Source organism: Lygodium microphyllum, chromosome 9, assembly GCF_053477565.2.
Source record: "Lygodium microphyllum isolate KBCC chromosome 9, Lygodium_microphyllum_v1.1.10, whole genome shotgun sequence".
NCBI classification, from domain to species: Eukaryota; Viridiplantae; Streptophyta; class Polypodiopsida; order Schizaeales; family Lygodiaceae; genus Lygodium; species Lygodium microphyllum.
In genome coordinates, this window is record NC_141143.1 from 125,752,148 (window position 1) to 125,772,943 (window position 20,796).

The 20,796-nt window shown below is 40.9% G+C and overlaps 1 protein-coding gene across 2 annotated transcripts in view; it reads left to right on the forward strand.

Annotated features, from left to right (window-relative positions):
• Nucleotides 1–20,471, forward strand: part of LOC148031553 (Prefoldin chaperone subunit family protein) — a 50,426-nt gene extending 29,955 nt beyond the window's left edge. The window contains exons 2-5 of one of the 2 annotated variants that reach the window (XM_087685768.1): nt 16,710–16,811; nt 19,713–19,766; nt 19,911–19,980; nt 20,071–20,471. In XM_087685768.1, coding sequence (XP_087541894.1) covers nt 16,791–16,811; nt 19,713–19,766; nt 19,911–19,980; nt 20,071–20,105 — 180 coding nt within the window. In that variant the 5' untranslated portion in view covers nt 16,710–16,790 and the 3' untranslated portion in view covers nt 20,106–20,471. The remainder of the gene's footprint in view (nt 1–16,709; nt 16,812–19,712; nt 19,767–19,910; nt 19,981–20,070) is intronic. The other variant, XM_087685767.1, reaches the window with a different exon arrangement.
• Nucleotides 20,472–20,796: the final 325 nt, after the last annotated feature.

Genomic DNA, 20,796 nt, shown 5'->3' on the forward strand with positions numbered 1-20,796 from the left:
TGGTTGGGGAATGAGAGAGAATGTTATAGAGAGAAATTTTAGAGTTTCATCATGAGAAACAGTGAAAATCCACTACTGCCGTGCTCAAATAGCCATGGAAGCTGTCATCTACAACTTAGGACCTTTAACTTTAATTGTCTTGAAGCCTCCGCTAGGTTGTAGGCCTTTTTCCCCCTTAAGCATTGCGATGCTTTATACTTTTATATTGTTGCAATTTCAACTTAACTAATATACAACATTGCATTGAGTTGACTAGCCCCTCATGTGTACATGATATGCTAGGAGTACCAGATGCATTACGAAACATTCTTGTTTGCAGACTTTGGACCATTGCAATGTGACAGTGTATGGAAACGTGCATACTACCAGCCATACCAAGATACATTTTCCCATACATTGCATGTAGTACTAGCTGCATTTTTTCTCATGGCCAACACTATACATAGCATTTGCATAACCAACATTAATACCATGAGTTCGAAGAGAATGGACTGTATATATGCATTGCCAAACTTACCACATTGTGCCCTAGCATCATGTTGACATTGTTATACATGGGATTACGCATATTACTAGCCATATCCGATACATTGGGCCTTGCACACCATGCATTGGTTGCTACATATGATAAGGAGTTGTTTTATACATCCCCATATGTGGTCCCTTACCCACCACAGCATGGAAACTAGTGCCACCACCAAAGTATCATGGCTGCCCCATAATTGCATGCATGTCGTGTTGTCCAAAAAGCATTGGATTGGCACTTTCAAGTTGGCCTTGCATATGCATTAATTGTTCCACTGGTATCATTTGCTTATGCTCACTATCCACATTTGGAACATCATGTTGCTGTATTGGCTCTTTCTTTGGTGCGTCTTGATGTCCCGAACCTCTTGAAGACAATTTTCTATTATTGTCTTTGTTGCCCTCCTTTAAGGGGTTCAAAAAGTGCGTAAACTGAGGATCATTTGCTAATTGCATAAACATTTCAGGTGTTATCCTCAGCGGATCTTTAAACTGGGCAACAAATTCCTCTTTCTCTTGTTAATCATCAGCTTCTGAAGGCCTAGAAGAACCCACATTTTGGTCTAAACCAACATTATCAGCTTGCTGTCCATGCTGTGTGTCTTGTCAATGATCAGACATTGCATTTTTCCCAACACTGAATTTTTAGATTGAGAGGCATCATCCTTGCTTGGGTGGTCCCATATCACTATTCGAAAACATTATTTCTGTAATGAACTAGAGCAAAGCTTTTGACCTCTAATCAGATGCCTCAGGCCTCTACCAAGTCAAGGAAATCAATGGTATATCTTGGCAATGGAACCATGAAACCAGCCTTCCTCCTTAGATAGGGTGGTAATAACTTGATTAAGCACTAATTACAACAATTAACAAATTCACATAAATTGAAAGTACACACTTTACTACTTTAATCTTGGACATTGGACACCTTGTTGGCCCCAAAATTGGTACCTATTGTGGTATTCCTTTATCTTATATTGCAAATGAAAGGGGGAGATCTTGTGATCTCCTCTGCTAGTCCAAGTGCTTCTTGTTATCAAAATTGACCAGCAAGTCTCCAAACCAATTTTCCTCTTGGTTTGCTTGGGGATTAGCCTTTACCTAACTCCTTGAAAGACAAATTCAGCCCCAAATCTGATATTGGTTGGCTGGTCTCTTGAATCTCCTTGAAATTCCTCAATTTCAATTGCTAGAATTCAAGTCCTAGGCCCTCAATTATGTGAGGAAGGACAGGAAAACGAAGCTCAGCACAGAAAACCAATAGATAGTAGAGAGTGAAGCACAACACCCAATGCAATAGAATGAAAGAGTGTAAACTGAAAGTACAAGATACAACCCTTAAACCTTAGGGTTGTAGGGGGGTGTTCACACCTGAACACGGTAAGTACTCATAAGTGTGTATCATAAGCACATACGAAATAATACCATAAGTCTGGGGGAAAAAACCTCTCCTACCGAAAGTAAAAAGTGCCCTAGTGTCCTATTGATCACCGACACTCCTATGTGAGCGTAGGTGTAAGTCAGGCGTGAGTGAAATACCCAACAAACCCCCTTGGAGTGAAGAGTGATCAAGAGTACAAGGATCATCCGCCACCAAAGGAGATCAAATTTAAAGCATCGCAAAATGCTTCAAATTTGTTACGAGGAAGAGCCTTGGCGAAGATGTCTGCCACATTACTGGTGGTAGGACAATAGACAAGGCTGATATCATGTGCATGTAGTCTCTCTCTGACAAAGTGATAATGTATCTCAATGTGTTTCGTGCGTGCATGAAACACTGGGTTCCGTGCCACTGCAATGGCACTCTGACTGTCAGTGAACAAAGGAGTAGGCTCCGTAACAGATACATCAAGATTAGTTAGCAAGCGTCTAATCCATATGCATTCAACTGTGGTAGTGAAAGCTGCCTTGTATTCAGCTTCACATGATGATGTGACAATAGTGGACTGTTTCTTGCTAAGCCAAGATATGCAAGACGAGCCAAGAAAGAAACAATTGCCACTAGTGAAGTGACGCAAATCATAATCACCAGCCCAATCAGAATCACTGTAAGCATGTAACTGCAACAGTCCCCCCTTGGCATAAAGCAATCCAAGAGATCTAGTACCCTGCAAGTAACGGAAGACACGCTTAATAGATTGCCAATGTGACATGCGTGGTTGATGCATATATCTGCTCAGGGCTGAAACTGCAAACTGGATGTCTGGCCTAGTGTTGCATAAGTAAATAAGACATCCAACTGCTGGAGCATATGTGTGTATATCAAAAAAATCACTGCCATCATGTAATGACAGTTTAAGTCCAGGTTCCATTGGTGTACAAATTGGCTTACAATCTTGTAAGCCAAACTTCTCAAGATGTTTACCAATGTATCTTGACTATGATAACTCAATACCTCTAGCATCATGCATGAACTGAATGCCCAAGTAATAATGCAAAGACCCCAAGTCTGACATGTTAAAAGTTTGCTGCAAATTTTGTTTAAATGTTGAAATCTGATCAGCATGTGTCCCTGTAAGCAAGAGATCATCAACATAAAGACAAATGATCAGCATGGATCCCCCCTCTTTACACGTAAAGGGTAGACTCAAATGAGCTGTTTATGAACCCTTGGCTAAGCAAGAAAGCATCGATCTTTGTATACCAAGCTCTAGGATCTTGTTTCCAATCATACAAAGCTTTTTTTAGCTTGTAGACTAAGTGTTCCAAGCCGTCAACTGCAAAACCAATAGGCTGTTGTACATATACTTCCTCATGAAGTTCCCCATGTAAAAATGCAGTTTTAATATCCAACTGATGCACAGTCCATCCATAATGAGCAGCCAAAGCAACCATAGACCTGATGGTCGTCATACAGGAAGTAGGAGCAAATGTCTCCTCATAGTCAATGCCTTTTTTCTGTGCATAGCCTTTAGCTACAAGCCTTACCTTGTATTTGTCAATGGATCCATCTACATTCCGTTTCAGCTTGTAGACCTATTTTGTTCCAATGGAATTTTTTCCAAATGGCAAAGACACCAGATCCCATGTTTGATTCTTAGTGATAGAATCCAATTCAGCTTTCATTGCTGCCATCCAATGCACACTCTGTTGTGCATCCTCAAAACATTCAAGCTCCTCATCATCAAGGATACTTGTTGCCATAACGAACTCCATGGTATGTGTAGTAGCATGCATACCAGCTTGCCTTCTAGTACGACCAGCCATGGGTGCATCCAGATGACTAGCTTTCATAGTCTGTAAATACCAACTAGGCATTTGTCTTGCCTCGTGACTGTGCATAAGCTCTTTCTGAATTTCAGTTCAGCACTTTGCTGAATATTCAGATCAGCTAATTTCTGATTTTCTGCATTTTCCAAAGGAGCTGCTGGCTGAACATTGAGTTCACTTGCTGAAACTCCAGCTGAATCACCAAATGTAATGGGCAGCAGCCCTTCAAATACATCACGGGCAGCCTGATATGTGTCTAAACCAGTCAGGGACAATTCTAAATTTTTATCAAATAGTACATCCCTACTGACAAACACCTTTTTAGAAATAGGATCATAGAGTCTGTAGCCTTTGCTCTCATTGCTATATCCCATAAAAATGCATTTAACAGCCTTGTTATCCGACTTTTTTTTGAGTACCTTTGGAATATGTGCATATGCAAGGCACCCAAAGGTACGAAAGTGTCCAACAGAAGAATTCCGGCTGTTCCAAGTCTCAAAAGGTGTAATTTTCTTCAAAGCTTTGGTGGGGCATCTGTTCAAAACATGATAAGTACACATGGTGGCTTCCATCCAAAAACTGTGAGGCAAGCTCCTTGCCTTCAGCATATATCTGGCCATCTCCATGAGTGAGCGATTCTTCCTCTCTGCAACCCCATTCTGTTGTGGAGTATAAGCAGTAGTGTACTGGTGGACAATGCCCTTCTACTTCAAAAAAGAAATCAGCATAGAGGACATGTATTCCCCCCCTCGGTCCGAATGGAGAGTCTTAATTTTACAACCAGACTAGTTTTCACAAGTGCAATAAAAGCCAAAAATGCATCATACACTTTTGACTTTTTGACTAAAGAGTAGACCCAACAAAATCGAGTAAAGTCATCAATAACAGTCACAAAATAGTAACATCCTCCCAATGACTTTGTCTGTATAGGTCCACATACATCTGAATGCACTAACTGCAACCTGGCTATTGCTCTAAAAGCAACATCATATGGAAACGAAAAATGATGCATTTTTTCCAAAATACATCCTTTGCACAAGTGCTCAGGAGGTCTCTCTAGTAGAGGTAATCCATCTAACATCTGCGTATGTTGTAAGAGCATCAAGCTGCCAAAGTTCACATGCCCCATCCTAGCATGCCATAACTCCGCCTGTATCATAGCAGGAGTAAGAGTGGATGTCAAATACGTTGACTGATCAACTAAAAGAGCATCCAACTCGTATAACCCATGACATAAAGTGCCTGTCAATACCAAAGTCATGTGTTCTTTGTCTCTCACGATACATCTGTCATCATCAAATGTGACTTGCAATCCACAACGTGCCAAAGAAGAGATAGCGAGCATATTCTTCTTTATGCCTGGCACAAATAAAGCATCCTGTAGGCGGAGAATAGAGCCATCAATGGCTGTGAGCACAATCTCCCCAATACCTCTACCAGGGTATGATGCATTGTTGGCACATTGTACAGACTTGCCAACTGGAGCTGCATGAACAGATGCAAATAAATCTCTGCGAGATGTGATATGCCTAGAAGCACCACTGTCAAAAAACCAAGTGCATGCATCCTCAGTAGAGCTGAATGCTCGATCTGCCCAAGAGGTGTCATAACTGCATGTGTAAAAAAAATAATCCCTATCTGCAACAAAGGACGCAGACTCAGTAGCAGTGGAAGAAGCATCAGAAACAGACATTCTTGACTCCTTTTTCTTCTCTTTGGCAATGTGTTTTCTGCACTCAGTAATGTAGTGGCCTGGCTTCTTGCAATAATGGCATTTGCCATTTTTGGCTTGCGTGTCCCCTTGTTTTTTGTTTACCTGTGATGTGCCAGAAGTCCCAGAACTCTGTGGAGCATTATTCACTTGGTTGCTTTTACCCTTTTGTCTAGCCATAAAAGCCTATTGAGAGGCTATAGCATCCGCACCACTATTCCTCCGTGTTTGCTCATTCTCTAGAAGCAAACAGACTAACTGAAGAAAAGTGATTGGCTGCATGGCAATCCTCATGGTGAGGTTTAAGGCCGTATGAAAAGCCAAGTACGAAGGAGGTAATGAGTTCAAAGTGGTAGATATCATCTGTGCATCCGAATAGTACTTATTAACATTCATGAATTGCTCTCGGAAGTCCTGAATTTTGTTCAAGTGATCCTAAATAGAATCACCTTCATCAATTTTCAATGTTTCTAGCTCTTTCTTTAAGAAAGAGATGCGATTCTCATTCTTGCCTGCAAACATCTGCTCCAAAGTTAGCCAAGCTTCTCATAAAGAAGTCGTTGAACGAATGTTGGGGATGATTGACCGCTGAACTGCCAATGCAATCAGCGACAAAGCTTGTGCATCCTGTGTATCCCATGCTTTTTGAGCTACTGTTCTTTGGGAAAGTAGCTGAAGTGGAGCAAACTGAGGTGCCCGTGGTGCATGTCCTCCTGGAGGAGTAGCTAGAGCCACAACTCCAGGTCAAGCTTCTTCTCCACTGACATAATCCCAAAGATTTTTTGCCACAAGTACATTCTTCATCATGAAGGACCAAAGTGAATAGTTATTCCCATCCAATCTGTTCTCTTTGGATACATAGGTGAAAACATCTCCTCCCTGATTTGCCATGATTTTCAATTACCAAATAAAGATGCAAAAGAGCAATGTCGAAGCAAGACTACACTGAAAATCTGAAAATTTCCAAAAATTGCAAGAAATAACTTTCTGCGATTAGTGTGCAGAGGTGCACTCTGTCAAAACTATCTGTTATGTACGTAGTCCAACGTGCAATCAATGTTCAGCAACACTGTACGAGCAAAATTCCCAAAATTTCTTGCCTCGGGTTTGTCAAAACAGTCTGTCAGTGACTATAACTGCAATGCGTATGTCAATGTTCCCAGAAAACAAGCCCAATTTTTTTTTGATGAATGTGTCCAGAAATTGCATTTGATGTGTCCCAGACACGTTTCCTGACTTTTGTGTCTGTGGCGTGGGAACCCTGGATACGGGCAGCACTGGTGTTGGCGAGCAGGGAAAGGGTAGGAGCTGCTGCAGAGACTGAACAAAGCCAAGGTAGAGTTGGACTGAGCAAGAAGCTCCCGGAGGCTGAGCGGAGTTGGGCAGAACCTGAGCGCAGAGCCAATGCTTTGATACCAAATGTGAGGGAGGACAGAATTGAAGCTCAGCACAGAAAACCAGTGGACAGTAGAGAGTGAAGCACGACACCTAATGCAATAGACCGAAAGAGTGCAATTGAAAGTACAAGGTAGAACCCTTAAACCTTAGGGTTGTAGGGGGGTGTTCACACCCGAATACGGTAAGTGCCCGTAAGTGTGTGTCATAAGCGCATACGAAATAATACCATAAGTTTGGGGGAAAAAACCTCTCCTACCAAGAGTAAAAAGTGCCCTAGTGTTCTATTGATCACCGACACTCCTATGTGAGCGTAGGTGTAAGTGAGGTGTGAATAAAATACCCAACAAATTTTGAGCATGCATCTCGAGGCGGTTGTCAAAACTCTAAATTTAATAATTATTATAGTGCTAAAAAATTTAATTTCACTAGCCAATAATTAAATTGGCTAGGCCAATTTGTCTTCCAAGTATCCCTAAGCAATTATTAACTCTTGCATTGGCATTACTTAATTAATTAATGCCTAGTCTCTAATGTCACTACTGACATTAGTGGCCAATAAATCGGTCTAGGCTCAAATCTAACACCGAGTACTACCTAGTACTTGTCAGGGATAACTTATTACAACTTTTGCCTTTGACACTTGTTGCATTCTCGGGGTCCTTGACTTGTTACCATGAAATAACTGCCATGTGCATCACATGTGCTAAACAACCTTGCACATTTGATTAATAACTTAGTTAAATGTTATCTGCAAGATTAAAGCATCTCAAAATTTCATGTATCCGTTGATAGAAATAGGAGAGAGTTTTGATTCATACAACTCAAAGGAGTTGTATGAACTTGATAGTGGGTCTAGTTGAGATGATGAAAATGGGTCACCAATCGTTCCAAGTGTCATATGTCCTCCATGATTGAAGAGGTGATCAATCTCACCAATTGGTTTGGTAGTAGCAAAGCTGGTAGGAGGGGTGTAAACTCGACTATACGTGATACGCAAGTACTTTTCAAACTCCTACTTTGTCATGTGACTGAAATCTGAAATAGGAGAAGAAATAAAGGTGAAGGTGGAGTGTCATCTTCCTCGCTGAGTCCATAATGTGTCCTCAGGGCCCCCAGTGATGGAGAAGCCTAATAAGACATCATGGGAACTTAATAAGAAGTTTGAGACATTAAGAATCAATTATGAGTGGTTCGTGTACGTCACACAAAACCAAGCCTCCACAATATTCGTAGGATACTCCTTGCAAGAGCACCGGATACCATGTGAAGATATGCTAGGGTTTGTACTAAGGAAATATAGAAAGTACAACCATGATTGAAATACAAAGACACGGACAATGATGTACAAAACTCAAACCCAAAGCATAAAACTCAAAACTCAAACATAGAAATGAACAACAAATAAAGAAAGAGAGAAGAAGAACTCTGAAGTGAATGAATGCTGTAAATGAATGTAAGAGTGTATAGAATGCTTAAGGAGAGAGAGAGACTAAAAACGTAGAAAAAACTAGCAGTAGCACTCAACATGCTAAAATCAACTCCAAACAGTGTGTGATAGGCTGAAAATAGGCACCAGACTATTATAGACAGCAATGGTTAGCTTGGACTACGATGTTCTCCGCGTTCGGGGTGTGGGCAACAAGCTGAAATATGTGAAATCTGCAAAAACGAGATAGTTTTCTAAATGGAGATTGATCAGTAATAGTCGCTCTGTTGTAAACAGCTGAAACCAGCCTTCCTTCTTGGAATGGGTGGTGATAACCTGATTTAAGAGTTAATTACAGCAATAAATAAATGCACATAAAATGAAATAGACACTTTACCATAACATTCTTGGACAGTAGACTCCCTGTTGGCCCCAAAATTGGTGCCCCTTGCGGTATTTCTTTAGCTTTCATTCAATTGGAAGGAGTACAACTTGAGATTCTTCAATCTCCTCCTGCTAACCAATTGCTCTTGCTTTCATAAATGACCAGCAAGCCTTTTGGATCATTTGCCCCTTGATTCACCCAGGACTTCTTCTTCAATTTGACCCTTGACTGGCCAAATGCTGCCCCAAATCAATTCGGGATGGGCTGGCTCCTGAAATCCCTTGATAATCTTCAATTATCAGCTGTTGATTTAAGTCCCTTGAGCCTTCAATCTCTGGCACGGATCCCAAGGTGACTGCCAAACCCTTATCAGCCTACCAAAAATGGCTGAGATCTCCTCCAAATGGCTGAGAACTACTGAGAATGGCTGAGCATAGGCTGAAGGAGATGAGAGAATGCTGTAAAGAGAGAAAATTCTGAGATTTGTTGCGAAGCACTGATCAAAATCAGCTGCTGCCCTACTGTACCAGCCCCAAACGGATGCACCAACAACAATAGGAGCATTAGAGACTGTGATCTTTAGGAGAAAGTGCATCAGCAGCAATTGCCAGCTTCCCAAGGTCAAGAATATGCAATCTCCATCACTGAAATGGTCTCCAATGGTTGGGAAATGGCCCCAAAAGCTGGCAGCAACAGTCCAACACCTCTTTCCAACAGCTCCAAAATGAAAAAACGAGATTTTCCTCTCCCTTCAGCCCTATTTAGCCTTTCCCCCACTTGCATGGGAAAGTTTTGCCAAGTGGCAGCTTTCTTAATCCATTTTTAGAAATTTTCAGCCATTTAATTAATTTTCAGAATTAATTAATTATGAAAATTAATTCAGCCCTTAATCCATGCCCAGAAAATTGACCTTGCCCATCCAAAAATTAATTGGCTAGGCCATTTGCAACCCAAAGTGATCCCATGCATTAATTGACTCTTGGACAAGCATGAATCCATTAATTAATGCCTAGTCCCTAGTATCACCATTGACACTTAATGGCCAATTAATGGTCCTAGGGGCAAACTGACACCAAAATTCACCTAGAATCTAATAAGTGTAACTTGTTACAACTTTTGCCTTTGACACCCATCTTTTTCACAGGGTCCTTCGGCCTTCAACTGTGAAAAAGTACCTTGCACCTCATATGTGCATATTTTAATTGCACATTTGATTGATCCTTTAATCAAATGTCAATTAAACATAAGCAAAGCATCAAATTTTCACGTCCTCGTGACAACAGCTACAAAAGGCGGGTGGAAGGCTAGAAAACAGGCACCTGACCATAGATGATAGCAAGGGATAGCTGAGACTGCAATGTCCTCTGCAAAAGGGGCGTGGGCAGCAAGCTGAAAACACCTGAAATATGCAAAAACGAGATTTTGATGCATCGGAAGAAGAAGAAAAGTGGATGCTGAACCCGCCACCGGTCTTTTCATCACTGGAGTGGAGGATCTTTGCCGCTGTTTGAGCAGATCCAGCTCTGATACCATGTCAAAAGATGACATACCAGTGAGACAGTAGGATTTGCGGGGAGGAACACGGTGTGAACTCGGCGAACATGGAGAAGAGAAGAGAAGAGAGAAGAAACTCTGATGAATGGAATGATGTTCTGAATCATGGAGTGAATGTGATACAAGGGAACAAGGGTGCCGTAGCACAAGGAAGATGATGAAGACAACCACGAACCATGAACCACAATGTCTTCCTGAAGGGGTGTGAGGGTAAGGGAGAGGCTGGAGAGAAGAGGTGGCGGACTGAATGAATTAGCCATGAGGAATGAATGAGAGAGCGGCCTATAAATAGGCACAATCAGTCTAGGATGACACCCCCTTTTTGGGGCTGCAAATCTTAAACGCAAAATGTAGAAACACAAAAACACGAATTGTAGGTGAAGGGTTTCTCAACAGCTTGTGTATTCATAGATGTGGAAGGATCCTCACAAATTAGGGTTTTGCATTTGGGATATAGAAACTCTCTAGAATTGCTCTCCATTTCATGAAACTTTTGATAATTTATTGTTTTTGAAACCAACCTTCCTACTCAAATAGAGTGGTAATAAATAGATTTAATAATCTTTACCACTTTAATCTTCAATAAAATGAATAGCGTGTTGGCCCCAAAACTAGCGCCCCTTGTGATATTGCAAATGGATGGAGTACAATTGAGATTCACTGATTTTCTCTGCTTATTCAAGGGCCTCTTGTTATCATCAATGACCAACAAGTCTTCAAATCTATTTTTCCCTTGGTTTGCTCGGGGATTGACCTTCACTCTACTTCTTGAAATCTGATATGGATTGGTTGACCTTTTGAATCTCCCCTGAAATTCCTCAATTTGAGTTGTGTTGGAATTCAAGCCCTAGGTCCTCATTTCCGAGCATACATCTGGAGGTGGTTGGCAAACCCTTATTTCTTTTTCAATATCTTCACATCTGATGATTCAAATGGCTGGATTTTATTAGGATAACTTGCAAGATGGCTGTAGGATGAGAGAGAATGTTGTACAGAGAGAAGTTTTAGAGTTTCATCGCGAGAAAGGCTGAAAAACTGATGTTGCCCTGCTCAAACAACTACGTAAGCTATTATCTACAACTTAGGATTACTAGAATGACTGCTATTCTTTCTTTATGTTGTTACCTACACCAGAAGGACCTTGGTTTGTTGTCACCTGCACCTAGAGGGATTTTTTAAATTGCTATCACATGTTGTAGGTGTCATGAGGACATGTATTTTTGAAACCTCACTTAATATGTGGATTAATTTTTAATCACATGGTTAAGTAAATGCTACATATGTGAGGTGTGATTGGGGTTAGAGTAAATTTACGAGCCTCGGACCCAAGGAAATCATGGGATATCAAAGGCAAAATTTGCTATAAGTTATGCCACACAGGTACGTGGTGGTATTTGGTGCCAGTTGTTGGCCTAGGTCATTCATGATCAAAGATGGCACAAAGATACTCTGCGATGGAAGTTGCACAACCAATTTAATTATTGGCTAGTCAAATTATTTTTCTAGGCACTGAAATAATTATTAGATTAATTTTTAGTATTTAAAGACTGAAAATTAATATTTAATTATGGATAATGCTGGAAAAACCATTTGAAAAGTTTGCCACTTGTCAACAATGCCCATGCAAGACTGAAAGAAGTTTTTAGAGGCTGGAGAGAGGCATTTGAGTGGATTCAACATGCAACAGTAAATGACTGATTTTCTTCAGTTCTTCACGAAGAAAGTTTGAATTTTCTCTCTCCTCAGTATTCTCTCTCATTTCCCAACCTCTCTACAGCCTTGCTCTGAAGATTACATTATTGAGATTACCAAAGGCTGAGAAATTTCAGATTTCCTTGCTGGCAGCATAGGCATGATGCTTGGGGTACAAAGTGGGCCATATGGACATGTATCTGTACCCTAGAGATTGTTGGAGCACAAGGATTTGGTGCTGGTCATGCAAGTGCATTTGATAGTGCTGGTTTTCATGTAAATACAGAAAATGCAGCCTTTTTGCAGCAGTCTATTTATGACAATTTAACACCCATAGGACCACCAAAGGACTATGATGAAGGTGGCAAAAGTATGAAGTTTGAGCCTTTCAATGGTGCATAAGATAGATTGAAAGCATTTACTTTTATTTAGCAATTTGATGTAGCCTATTTTGGAGGCAACTTCACAGAGGCATCTAAGATACACAAGGTAGCCACATTCTTTAAGGGAAATGCATTACAGTGGTTGTCTACACTTCTCATTTAAGGAAAGACGCCTACCACTTGGGTCAAGTTCAAGTAAATGTTTGCTTCAAATTGGTTGACAAGTACTTTTGAAGTAGACATTATGACAATATGGAATCAGTTGGATTCCAAGGATTGCAAGACCTTGGATTAGTACAATAAGAAGTTTTGGGATGCTTTGTTGCCCATTACTTCTTATCAGTTAGTAACCCTCCATGAGCAAGTGGAGAAGCATGTTTGCGGTTTGCCTAAGGGTATATGGGATTTTTGCATAAAGTTCACTATTTCTAGCATGTCTCTGCTTATAGAAATTGCTACTATAGATGATGTATTGCTGCATGGAAAAGATGCAAGGTTCCAGGACATTGCCACCAAGTCACATGTCAAAGAGGCTAAGGCTGCGAAGAAAGAGCAGATCTGAAGTAAATGCTGAAAATCAGGGGCAGATCTGAAAATAGGTTTGGAAAGAGGAACATATGGCAGAGAAAGAGTGGGAAAAATGATACAGGACGTAAGGAATTGATGACTGCAAATAAATGTTTTATTTGTGAGTAGAAAGGGCACATGGCAAGGAGCTGTTCTAATAGGTAGCAAGCTGAAAAAGATGATAATAATAGGGGAAAGAAAGGCAAAACCATTGCTGGTTTAGAGTCTGATATAGTGGCTGATTAGCCCAATAATGATAGTACTGAACTTTGCCAGAGATGGGGCAAAATTAGAGATAAGCATGCATTGATTTTTCTTAATCAAGGGGTATGATTAAATTTCATCTCTCTTAATATGGCAGCTCGTTTAGACATCAAAGGATGAGATGGGGCCCATGGGTGAGATTGGTATGGCATGCCAGGGACATATAGAGTCGTTCACTCCTATCATTGGAAAGCTTCGTTTGCACATTTAGAGTTATGTGGACAACGAAGAGTTCTTTATTGCTCATTTGGAAGGATGTGATATCTTACTTGGTATGCCTTGGTGCATTCGTGTGTATGCAGTGATTAATGCTAATGATAAGATCGTGACCCTCTTTCATAGAGTCAAAGTTCATACTTTGGATGTAAAGTTGAAAGGCAAATTGGTCTTTGTATGTGCTTCTACTATTTCCAAAGTAATGAAAAATCATCTTTTAGCTTACTTGGTTTTCACTAAGGATAAGAGTGATAATGAAAATGTTGGGAATGCGACTCGTTTGGATAAGGATTGCATGTCGTTTTTGCAAATTTATGTTGATTGCTTTTCTTAGTCACTTGCCACCTAAAAGGCGTGAGGATCATGGTATAGATTTTATCCTCGGTAGTAGCCCTCCTAATCCAATTCATCTGTGTTTTGTTCTCTAGTGCTTCTAGTGCAGTAGAAGGATGGGTCGTGGCACATGTGCATTGATTATCTTACAAAGATAGTGAACACAATGAATAATAAAGTGAATGAATAATGAATATACAATGCTCATGCAGCAAACACACTATGCAGTGAAAACTGAACTTCAAACTCTCGTATCTTTGGGATCAAGGCACAGGTTATGAGCTGTAGAGTGTGTCGTACTCCGAACAGATCTCGAATCGCTCACAACAAAGGTAGCCTTTGAGTATCGAACACCGTCAAATGCAACCAAGGAATGCTAGATTTGATGCAGACGGCAATGTAGGAGAAAGAAAGACTAAAAACGCATATACCTGAGGAGAGAGAAAATCTGAACGACAACTGTTAGGTGTAAACACAACACACAGAGGTAAGAGAATGTTAGGGCAGCGGCTAGAAATTGAAAATGCAACATTCAAAGGAGAGAGAAGATCAGGGTGGCAGTTTCTAGCTGATGGCGACAGCACCAGACTGAGGTGACAGTGCTTGGGACTTGGCGACAATTGCAAGCAGGTGATGAAGGCTGGAATCAGGTACTAGATGGTAGCAGATGGTTGATGGAAGCTCTGGTTGTGATGTCCTCCTCCAGGAGCGGGGTGTGGGCAGCAGAGATACGGCTCTTGAAACCTGTAAAAATGAGATTGAGGGAGAGTGGTAGGTTGCATGTCTATTTAGATAAAGTTGGGGCACCCAAGTTAGGGTTTTGCATGTGGGATGCAGTAACTCTCTAGGATTGCATTTCTTTTTAAAATAAGAGGTTTTAGGAGCTATATCTCTATTGCCCATACCCCATTCGTGGAGGACATCATAGTCAGAGCTTCTACTAGTGATCTACTACTATTTGGCACCTGATTCCAGCCTTTATCACCTGTTTGCAATTGTCACCAGCCCCCAGGAGCTATTGCCTACAATTTGGTGTTGTCGCCATCAACTAGAAACTATTGCCCTGATCTTCTCTCTTTTGAATGCTGTGTTTGTAGTTTTTGGCTGCCGCTCTGACATTCTCTCATCTCTATTTGCTACGTTTGCACCTAACAATTGTCGTTTATATTTTCTCTCTCCTTAAGTATCTGCGTTTTTAGTCTTTCTCTCTCTTGCACTGCCGTTTGCATCAGATCCAAATTTCCTTGGCTGCCTTTGTTGGTATTCGATACTTAGAGGTTGCCTTTGCTGCAATTTGGGATCCATTCAGAGTATAATACACTCTATAGCTCATAACCTCTGCCTTGATCCAAGAGATATGAGAGTTCGAGGTTCCGTATTCACTGCATAGTGTATTTGTTGCATGAGCATTGTATATTCATTATTTATTCATTTTATTATTCATCGTGTTCACTGTCTTTAAGTTAACGTAAACCTAAACCTAATTGTGTTCTAAGTTTATCAATGTGCGCTTTGTCATACGATTGGTTTTGTGCGTTTTGCATTTAGAGCATTTCTTCACAACTCCTTATGTAGGACATAGAGGTATTGATGCCACAATTAAGGCAGTTGAGCAATTTTTCTATTGGCTAGCTTTGAGGCATGATGTTGTGTAGTTTCTTAGGACATGCATAGTTTGCCAGAAATTCAAGTATGATAGGCAATAGATGCCGGGTTTATTGCAGCCCCTTGCCTATTCTGTTGGGAATGGAGAGAGAGAGAGAGAGAGAGAGAGAGAGAGAGAGAGAGAGAGTGTGTGTGTGTGAATACAAGATAATGATCAAGAGTGGATAGCAGTTCCACACTCAAAAGATGCAAGTGCTAGAATGATAGAATGAAAGTACAATAGGTTTTAAGTAAGTTAGACCTATCCTTAACTTAACTAGAGTTAATTCAAGTCTAGAACTAACTCTAGAAGTGGTGACACAACTTATTAATAGTATGAAAACCAAGATATGACTCTAGAAGAGAGTTCAGTGTGATGTTCACCAATTTAGCATCCTAAATAATCCCATCAACATTGAGCAGCTGCTCATGCAAATTTTGTATATGAGTAAGGTGATCCATCATGCTATCACCTTCATCCGTGTTTACATTTGCCAACTCTTTGCGAAGATAAGAGATTGTGGCCTCATTGCGGGCAGCAAACATACACTCAAATATGTCCCATGCTGATTTTGAGGACTTGCAAGATTGAATATGTGGAATGATAGCCCTTTTCACTCACAATGCTATCAAAGAAAGTGTATGAGCATCCTTAGAATCCCATTTCCTTTGATCCTCTGCAGGACCAGGAGTAGTAATAATAGCACCAACCACCTCTCCTTGAGCATGAGATTGATGTGTTTGAGGTGCGAGACCTCCTAGTCATTATAAGCCACTTGTAACATAGTTTCACAAATCCTTTGCAATAGGAAGATTGTGTACCATAAAACTCCACAATGGTTAGTTGGAGCCATTAAGCTTGTCCTCCTAAGTGAGGACACTTGAGGATGCTGCTCTAATCATTGTTGCCTTGATGTGCCATGCTTTTAGAAATGAGCAAAAATCTGTAGCCAAATACTTCAAAGCTGAAGTATAGTGCGTGTACTTCTTAGAGTACTAGAAATCCCTCGGGATTACGAAACAAGTGCCAAACCGTTACACAAATGTCAAAAATAACACTCAGTCACAAGAATAGCAACAATGCACTGCTGCATACTATTGTAGTACACCTGCCTCATAATGTGTGGCCACAAAAGTACAAATTCTTGCAATTTAATGCCGATTGTTACTAAAATTTTTAATTTTTCCCCAAATTTACTACTCAATCTGACTATAGCAGCAATTAAATGCAGTTGTACTTCCTCGGGATATATGCAAGGTAGAAGACCCAAATTTCTTCATGAAATTTCAAAGAAATTGAAGAAATTTTTACCTTATAGTTCAAATTTCTGCAAAAATGTTGCCTTGGGAGGCATGCCCAATAATAACCAACAACTGAAATCTGCCTTGTGATGTGTGCAGGAGCCAAAAAATTGAAGGGCCCAAATTTCTTTCATCAATGTCAAAGAAATTGCAAAGTGTTGGCAATTTCGGTGGAGATTTATGCACGGCAACTTGAATCGGGTAAAAGCCCCAACTTTTCTCGAAGAAAATTCGAGAAATATTAAAATTTGGGGAAGTCAATTGAAAATCCCCAAATTGCTAGCATGGAGTGTGAGAAATTGAATATTTCTTCAAAATGAGGTATGAGATGAGCAAGATGGATGAGAAATTGCAAAATTTTCGAAAACCCCCCAATTTGGAAATTTAGGGGTTTTGTGTTTTTTTTTTTTCAATTTTGCAGAAAATGGTGGATATGGCTGAGAAAATGGCGAGCAAGGCCGAGAAAATAGCGGGCAAGGCTGAGAATATTATGAATAGGATGAGAGAGGATATGTATGCAAAGTTGCATGCAAGACTACCTACACGATTGCGTGTAGGCTGAAAACAGCAAAGAACATTGCACAAAGAACTCATAAGCAAAGAGATACTTCGGAAATGGAATCCGTATACCAAGATATGAGACAATACAGATCTAATGTGAGTTACTCGCTGTGACATCACTGGCACTGGCTCCTCTCTCCAGCACAATGACATGTCAGATGATGAATGAGAGATGATGCATGATGTTTGTGGAGGAGGAGCTTGAATAAATAGGCATAAAAAATGCCATAAATGATGTCAGGTCGGCTATGCCTAAATAATTTGGAAAATATACTGGTGCCCTAGGCCTTTGAATCACATGCACAGACTCAACCATGATTTGACATATCTACTATCACGCCTCTCAGATCATGGTTGATTTGATACAATACAATATACAATGATTATGTCCCATCATAGTACATACAAGGAGGACCATCAGAGTAGAACCATGGATACCCAAGCAATGGGTATGCAAGCCACCACCAAGATGCCTCAAAGAGAACCTAATGTCGATGTCGATTGTACTGGCTCCTGAAAATAGAGAAGAATCATAGTAACTCTGAATATGTGTCAACAATGTCTTGCAATAGCATACTAGATGAGCCTGTCAAAAATGCCTCGGAACATATGTGACCATGGATTCCGTGCCTTTGGCGAGACTGCCAAAGTGTCCCTTCATGTGACCTTGGATTAGGAGCCAATCCCACACTAGCAACTGGGAAGGAAGGCCCCTATAGCCATCGGTGGGGCCACATAGCGGGAGCCTAAACTTGGATGTGGAGATGAGAAAGACTCACCGAGAGAGTCGTCACCCTTTGTTACTGTTCGCTCTTGCTTCTGCTGTAAATTTGCTAATGTTTTGCAGTGCTTCTGGAGGTGTCCCTTCGTACCACAAGTATAACATTGAGACTTCTTCTTCTTTTGCTATTTGGTGCCATACGGCACACCCCTCTTTCGAACTGGAACATTTGAAGCACCAAGAGATAGCATCCTCACAGAAACTTGAAGCTGAACACAGCAAGTCTCTAACATAACACTGGTAGATGAGTAAATAATGTTTGCATACTGACCATTAGGAAGAGATACCGGAGGATCCATAATGAGGGAGATACAGAGAAGAAGAAGAAAGACAAGGGATCTTTAGAGAGAAAAGGATTCCAAAAGTATATATTCACAAGGATTGTACAAGTTCTGTGCAGTAAAGAAAGCACATATAGAAAAGAGCAACAGTAACCGGTGTAGTGATGAGAACATGACAATTGAATGCACATGAATCCTCTCTAAAGCTGAGAAGTGTATCACAAAAGGAAAATACGGACCGAACAGCCAAAAAAACAGCCTGAAACCTATCGCCCAGCCTTCCATGGAAGCAGAAGAGCAAAACACAGATGCTGATGACAAAACAGAGGCAGGAACGGCAATAAATGCAGTCGTCCTGCGGGAAAATATGTTGCCTCAGCCAGCAGACACCAAAATGCTGATGTAGAAAGGTTAAAAAAAGGTCCCCAACCTTGAAACAGCCCTAGGAAACAGTAAACACAAATGGCAGTCTGCAAAACAGATGAAACAGGCCAAAAATAATCAAAAGATGGTCACTCAGGCTGAAAATCAGTCACAGCAGTCAGAATAGGTCCAAACAATAGAGGAAAAGTCAAAACTCAAACCTGAAACAATGTAAAATAGCAACAGGAGCAGTGATCCTGCAATCTAATACCATGTAATGGAATCCATATACCAAGATATGAGAGAGTACAGAACCAATGTGATTCACTGGCTGTGAAGGCATTGGCACTATCAAACGTAGCATTAGCTGGTAGAGCAGACACAGTGTAGTTGAGTAAGTGAACGTGGAGCAGCAGATTTGGCACAGTAGTGGCAGGGCACATGGCTAGGTGGTGGTGAGAGCTGTGGAGGTGCTATTGGAGAGGTGGGTGATGTAAGTGAGACATGTATTCCTTGCGCAGAGCCTGGCAGCAATGGCATTGATGTAGTGAACAACTGATGGTGATGGGTGTAGGTGATGCTGGAGCTGGTGGCAGGTGCCAGTAAGTCGGCCAAGGTGGCAGTGTGCACATGGGGTGACAAAGGCTGCAGGCAGTGGAATAGCTAGAGGCGGCGGACCTAGGCAGCAGTGGATGGAGGTGGCTGAAGCAGAGAGCAGCTGCTGTAAATAGCTGGTGGCAGATGCTGGGCAGAGGAGAGAAAAAGGTGAGCTTGAAGCTCAATGCCAGCGGTGGTGGCAGCTAATGAGTTTGATGCTGGCAGCGCAGCGGCAGCTCTGAACCACTGTTGGATCGATGCGCAGCTGCATTGGAGAAGTGACTTCGACTTGAAAAAATTTGTGTATAAACAAGCTGCATGCCCAAATAACTGCAACATGGCCATAAAAGTTTCACATTCCTTTGATCATGTCTTGAACTTCTAGAGACTCGTGTATAAACTAGCTCCATGCCCAAATAACTGCAATGCAACCCCTCAAGCAGCATGCACTCAACTTGGAGTTTTTCATAGAAGGGCTAGTATGTTATGGGAAATAGGCTGATTATGAAGGATATGCAGGTGCGGAAACTGGAAGTTGCATGTGCTGAGCTCAAGTCTCTGCCTTCATCAAGGGTAAACATTTTAATGCTGCTTTTGAAGAATGCTTGTTGTTTGGGAGACTTATTTGTGACTAGTTGCATTGAATGGAAGTCTTGAAATCTTATAAGGTCCTTCCTGCTGACATGAAATAATGACATTTTTAAACGACATTTGCAGAATGTCTATGTAAAGCGGGGTGCTTTGTTTTTCCGTGCTGATGTCAAATCTGTGGCAACCATGCAAGAAAGTAAAACTTTCGATGCCTTCTTTGTTTGTTGCAAAGTTTGATTCATAACGTCTTTGACCTGATTTTGTGTGAAATTGTTTTTTGTCTCAGAGATGCTTGAGAAAGCTAAGGCATCCTTAAAGTAGGGGAGAGCATTCCATGATGCATTTAGCTATCTTGGTGAATGGATGTATTGAAACTCAGAAATATCAATGGACCATGAATGTTTTTCTTGACAGTAAAATATCGAAAAGCTACTGATAGGGTTGTGAGGTTGAATTATCAATGGGAGGTTTGCTCTTTTAGTGTCTCCTTCGTTTGTGTGAGAGAAAACTTTCTGAAAAGATTTCTGGAGTGGACATACTATGTTGAATTCACAACTGTGGAGTTAAATATTGGAACCCAGCGCATGTTTCGAAGGATCACCAGTAGGTCAAGTTATTAGCAAAGTGAACAATAGAGGATCTTTATGTTGTAGAACTCTTGTTGCGAAGTTGATCTATGAGGCCAAATATGCTCAGCCAAGAATAACTTAAAAGAATGTCTGAAATAGTGGGAAAGCACATCCAGATGATGGTTATTGCTGTAAAGAGCATTGAACAGGGTAAAAGCATTTAACAATCTTGTGTGTGAAAGGGTGCATGGATAGTACTACCTGGTTCTATGTGTTGAGGGTCTTGGAGATTGATAGTGAACATCCATGCATTCTTGCTTTTTTGATTCATTGTGATGCTGACTATGTGGACTACAAAGTTCTAGAAAGCTGACTCAGTTAAGAGCAGATGCTTTTGTCCAAGGGAAAGTATGTTCCTCTATGGCTTGTTTGTGACCTAGTTA